Genomic DNA, 6,000 nt, shown 5'->3' with positions numbered 1-6,000 from the left:
ACCAATAGAATCCCAGTCTACCATCATTTTTTGGGACTGCTGTCCTCTTCCATGTAATTATCATGGATGTTCCAGTTCAAAACAAGAAAACTAAAAAGCTCGTTCTAAATTTATAGCAAAAATTTTATAGAAGGAATTATATTTAAAATGTCGATAACTTTTGGTAAAAGACGTTTTTTCCCAATATAACAAAGATTCTAATGGTATATTAGAAAGAAGTATAAAACCTTGAAGAAATGAGCTAGCTGTTACGCTAAATACAATTTAGTTCTTACTGTTAGCCATTACATATTTATATTTGAGTGATTTGAGTGCTTGCTTGAAATTTATTTAGTTCTATGTTACCTGGAATTGAAATGAAAATAATGTTTGTCTAGTTGCTTTATTTGATTAATTTTACGCATATTTTGTATTAGAGATGCTAATGTTTTTAAATTGGATTAAACAAATTTTATGTATAAAAGCCTTAATTCATTAAAGAAATTTTAAATTAAGTTGTTTATATTTCTTCAAATGCAACTTCTCAAGAAAATTTAAGGTAATTCTGACATATATTTATTATTACTTATTAAGTAAAGGTATTTAAAAAAAATATATATATATATTATTCGTTCAAACTTAAAATTTAGAAAAAAAGTTTTTGTTTCTTCTAAATTTTCTATTTATAAAAAAAACCTTTTTGTCCATATTGTCATAAAAGTCAAACAACAATGACTTTTCCATAATATGATTTGACCCCCACAACAGAAAATACATTCCAGGGTCAGAACACAGAGAAACTATATTAATATGTAATAATTAGTATGTACAAACGTCATGCATGATCTATGACTTAGTGAAAGAGGACATTCCATGGAAACAAAGAATGTTTTATCATCACTTTATACCTAAGTATAATAAATATATTATAAAAACATAAATACTTTTGGAAATTAACATTTGAAAGACGTTAATCCCTTTAAACAAAAAGGGATTTTCATTTTATTTCAGTAAACTCTAATTGGATTTATGATGTGTCATTTACAAAATGCCTATGCATCACGTTTTAACCAATTGTCTTACGTGTAGCATTGCTAGTCCCTTTTTAAGAGTTTCTAAAGCCGCCACCTTCCCCATTTTTATCATATATATATTTATAAGTATGTTTTTGGTATAATCACATATCGAATACAAAATGGTCGAACAGATCAGTGTGAATTTTAACAAATAGATGTATAAAAAACCAAGTATATTCCTATAACTTTTTTTAGTTCTCCGAGATCATTAAGAGGCCTTATTTTTGACCGAAATAAAACACCTTTTTCCTTTTATTTTTTGTCTCTTTTCTTCCACCTTCATTTTTTGTTTCTATTTTCCTCGATTCAGACTAGCAACCGGGCACCCTCTGCTAATTTATATAATATAAGCCTATGTATTACAGAAATTATATAACCATGTTTAAAAATGTTTTCCTAAGCCCCCCTCCTTTTTCTTGTAAAGAAGACAAATTGAAAAAAAAAAAATCCCATATCCCCATAACTATGGAGGGGGGAGGTATGGAGTATACATAATAGCAATGGAACTATACAGGCCAAGGTGCATTGGTCCTCTAATTTTACGGGAGAGGGGAATTTTTTCTTGTCTAAAAAGTTTTATTTTATTTTTTCAATTTGTCTTCTATACAAAAAAAAGTTATTTCTTCAAATTTTTTCCATCCCAAAGAATGTTTGCTAAAATTTTTTAAGAACTGTCAAATTAGGCATTTATAAAATAATTATAAAATTTTTTCAAAATTGTCTAAGACACCCTTAAACAAAAACCTGATTAAATCACCATATTATAACTTGACACTTGCAAAAAAAAAAAATATATATATCAATTTATTTCTTTTTTTGAACGTGTTTCGTGAAGGACTCGGACCTATCCTTAAGAAGGGACTCTTCGGCACTTGAAAACTTTGTAATTTACACATCCCTACTTTGTACTTATGCATATTCAATTAGCTTTTAGACTTTACATTTGTTAAGGGGAATTGAATTAAAAATTCCCCTCAATTTCTAAGATAAATTTTTAGGAAGATTCATTTCATTAAAAAAATAGTATTATAAAACTCAAATTACATTTCCATTTATTGAAATTTATTATTCCAACAATAATGGATAAAATGAGCGGGGCGTCGGAATGAAGAAAGGCAATTGTGATCTTTATTGTTGTTTGTTAAAAGTTATCATTTTCATAGTAGGAAATCCAAATCCCTCAGTTTATTTGTTCTATTATCACGTTTGGGTCTTGATTGGGACCAAAAACATACCTATTGAGTAATTAAATGTAGGTAATCGGGAATGAAATAAAATAAGAAATCCTTGCATTCAAAGTGTAATTCGTACCAAATCAAGAAATAATTTATGTTCTGTAAAAGTTGATTCACGGATGGTCAGTGGCGGTTCTACTTTTGAATGAATCCCTGAGTGAAACTCCCTATAGACACTAAATATTATGCCGCTAATAAATTTTCACAAACTTCAATGTAACTTTATTTTTTAAAAGTAAATACATATTTTTTTAATTGTTTACATTTCAGAAACAATGATACTGTAAAAGAATCACATAGTCCAGGTTCGTCCGCAAGAGGTAGGCTGGAGGGGCTGTAGCACCCTCCCGCCAAATATCTAAATTTCAAAAAAAAAAATCTATAAAAATAATTTCAAAAAAATGTAATATTTGAAATTTTTGTACAAAAATCAAATTTTGGGTGAACAGCTGTGGATTTTTGAAATTTTATTCCAAAAAGTTTAATATTTGAAATTTAATTTTTAATTAATTTTTTTTAATAAAAATTTTTATGTGTGAAATTTTTGTGAATATCTATGAATTATTAAATTTCTTTTTCTAAAACTTTTAATTTTTGTAACTTTTATCTCGAAAAAATTTAAAAAAACAAGCCCCCGTAACCTTTGCCATAAATTGAAATCAATATTTTGAATATCAAGTTCAATATTCAATATGTTTTGAAATCAATATTTTAGAGTTTTTAAAGATTTATATTATTTGGCCTTAAAATAACTATTAATAGCAGCAATTATATTAGTGCCCTATTACCACTTGTATATATGACAGGGTATGCGTGAGTGTGCGTGTTTATCTTGATTATCATTAAAAAAAACAAATAACATTTCTCTATACTTTACAGGGATGTAAATGTCAAAATATAAAAGTATATTGAAAGTCAAAATCACATAAAGAAAAAAGTAACGATTCACTTCAATAAATGTAAATAGAAGACTGATAATAATTTGTAACGTCCTCTGCTGGTACAATAATGTTCTCTATGTATTTTCTTTTCATGTAGCAACCTTAAAAATATAAAAAAATAGATAGCATCGTGTTATTTTTATTACATCGTACAACATTTCCTCCTCTTTAAAAAAGAAAAAGAAATAGAGAAAAAACACTAAAATCAGTTGGCCGCAGATAGCCCAATCTTCCCAACTGTGGGATGCAATTGTTTACGGGTAATCAAGGTTTTATTCGAATTCAACCAATCAGTCTTCAGAGGACCGATTAGGAGAAAAGAAGCAGGGCCATAGTTGTTAGAGGACAAACATATAAACTGTAAGATAATAAGGTAGTTAGCTATTACTTTTATATTATCTCGCAACCTTTACTCAAATATGAAAAGTAAAAAAGGCCCAAAATCAGCTGGTAGTCGCTAACCAATACTCCCCCCCCATATTGGACGCATTATTCAATGACGGGGTATATTCGTTGTTTACAAGGCCAATGATACCGTCTTGTGGCTAAGAGATTGAAAGGAAATACATCACAGAAGTTGTTATTGTTTATTGGTAGATTGTTTACTTATTGGTTTATTACTAAAGCTCAGTACATTCGCGCCATCTTAGGGATATGGATTTGTCTTTAGTTTTTCCATATATTCAAGTTGTAAATTGTGCATAACTCAACAAAAACTAATTGAAATTCAACCAATCAACTTTCAAAGGACTCATAAAGACAAAAAAATGTATGAAAACGATAGCTGACAACACATGTTAGTGGTCTAACAGCGATAATGATTTAGTGGGAAAAGAAAAAACATCGATAGCTGATATCAAAATACAGTGTAAATTATGTTGTTGTTGAGGTAATGGCGTTACTCTAAAACTGTTAAACTTATGATCAGTTGGGGAAAAACTTCAAAAGACATCCAATAGAGTATCTATGTATGCATATATTTCAAGAATAAAATTATTTAAAATTAGATAACAAAAACAATTTAAAATTAAATAACAAAAACAATTTAACAAATTTGATTAAGAATTTGAGTCATGAGACGAGAGAGTCATTTGTGTTTGATTAAATCAACAAAGCTTCAATCCTCACCCCCTTAATATCCATGATGTCCTCCATGATGATGATCATGATGTTTATCGTGATGACCACCTCCATGATGATGATCCCCTCCATGATGATGATCTCCTCCATGATGATGACCTCCTTTATGATGGCCTCCGTGATGTTTGTGTCCATGACCTCCGGAATATTTCACATCCGCTACGAAACCTCCTTTATATCCTTTATCCACATGGTAAGTGACGGTTTGTAAACGACCGTCGGGGAGTTTTACATGGTATTGCCCATGTGTTCCATGCCCGTGTTTACTTTCATGATGACCAAAGTGTCCTCCCTTGTGTCCTCCATTGACTTTATATCCATAGTCATATTTAGCATGCCCGTGCCCGTGTTTATATCCTCCATCTGCAGAAATGACGGAGATGAGAGTGAACATTACGATCAATATCTATAAATAAATGTTGCAAATATTATTTTAACTACATTGACTCGGGGATCACTGGATTCTTTTATATATAATATTTTTTTATTTTCTAAAAATTACCTTCATTTTACCCTTGGTTCTTCCTTTGTTATTGTCGAAGCTGTGTTTGTAAACTGATGCCATATCTTGCAACATGTGTAATATTTATATACGAGCCCTTTTTTTCCTGCGTTTTGTTTGGATGGAATGAAGTCGAGGAGTAAAACGATAATACTATTGGGAAGCGAAGAATGGCATTTATGTACGATCATAATAGTCATTAAATCTCACATCAATATCCTTTTTTTCGTTAAATGTTTTTTTTTAGAAGATCAATATTAATTAGTTATGTATAATTAGGGGAGATTAGATGTGAGATGTCATCACGTACTATGTACTCTCCATCCAATTTTTGACATACAAAATGGTATTATGGTAATGCCCTAGACAAAAGAGTAAAACAAACATCAATACTCTACGCTAACATTTAATTAACAACGTTGGTAAATAGTCTCTAACTATATAAAATATTAGGAATTATTATGGAAGATTTCCTATTTCAATAATGAAATTTAAAATCGATGACACTGATTTTTATACAAACGTTTATTGATTTATATATTTTGTTTATTTCATCTAATAAATGTACAGTGTTTCCATTTCCTCCTTGTTAAAGAATTAGGATTATATGGAAAAGAGTCATTTTAAAAAAATATTCATATGGATAGGATATATGACTGATAATCCGGGGTTTCCATTAGAAACTCCACATATACATTGAGGAGCATATACACTACCCATAGATAAAGATAAATATAGTCTCGGCAAGATACTTGACCGAGTCAGCAAAGACTTTAGGTGACACACAGGGTGACCTCACAATTAAGAGGTTAAGAATTGCATTGATATAAAAATCAGCAATTCAAGCCGAGGTTTATATATATAATAACTAGAGATTGTATTTGTTTAGGAGCACGAGGAGAAGTTTGGAGCGAAACGTATTGTATTACTGAATTAAGACACTTGCTAATATCAGTAGCCTGTTATATAATTTTGTGAGGTGAAAATAAATCACTGCCATAAAAAGGAGAACCTTCTACATTTATAATAGCTTAAGTGCAGGAAAAATATAATTTATGTATTTATTTTATTATGTATTATTAAAACAATTTACACCAAAGATAGAGAAGAATACTTACACCAGAGGG

At 29.7% G+C, this 6,000-nt stretch overlaps 1 protein-coding gene across 1 annotated transcript; it reads right to left on the bottom strand.

Moving 5' to 3' along the window:
- Nucleotides 1-4,187: 4,187 nt before the first annotated feature.
- On the bottom strand, nucleotides 4,188-5,283 carry LOC121129135 (uncharacterized). Its single transcript, XM_040724813.2, has 3 exons — nucleotides 5,084-5,283; nucleotides 4,874-5,026; nucleotides 4,188-4,777 (listed from the first exon to the last, which is right to left on the bottom strand). The coding sequence occupies exons 2-3, from the start codon at nucleotides 4,946-4,948 to the stop codon at nucleotides 4,364-4,366; spliced, it is 489 nt and encodes a 162-aa protein (XP_040580747.1). The 5' UTR covers nucleotides 4,949-5,026; nucleotides 5,084-5,283; the 3' UTR covers nucleotides 4,188-4,363.
- Between the last annotated feature and the right edge of the window lie 717 nt (nucleotides 5,284-6,000).

This window comes from Lepeophtheirus salmonis, chromosome 14 (genome assembly GCF_016086655.4).
Source record: "Lepeophtheirus salmonis chromosome 14, UVic_Lsal_1.4, whole genome shotgun sequence".
Taxonomy (NCBI): Eukaryota; Metazoa; Arthropoda; class Copepoda; order Siphonostomatoida; family Caligidae; genus Lepeophtheirus; species Lepeophtheirus salmonis.
The sequence above is the reverse complement of the archived record's forward strand: the minus strand, read 5'-3'. Positions and strand labels throughout refer to the sequence as shown.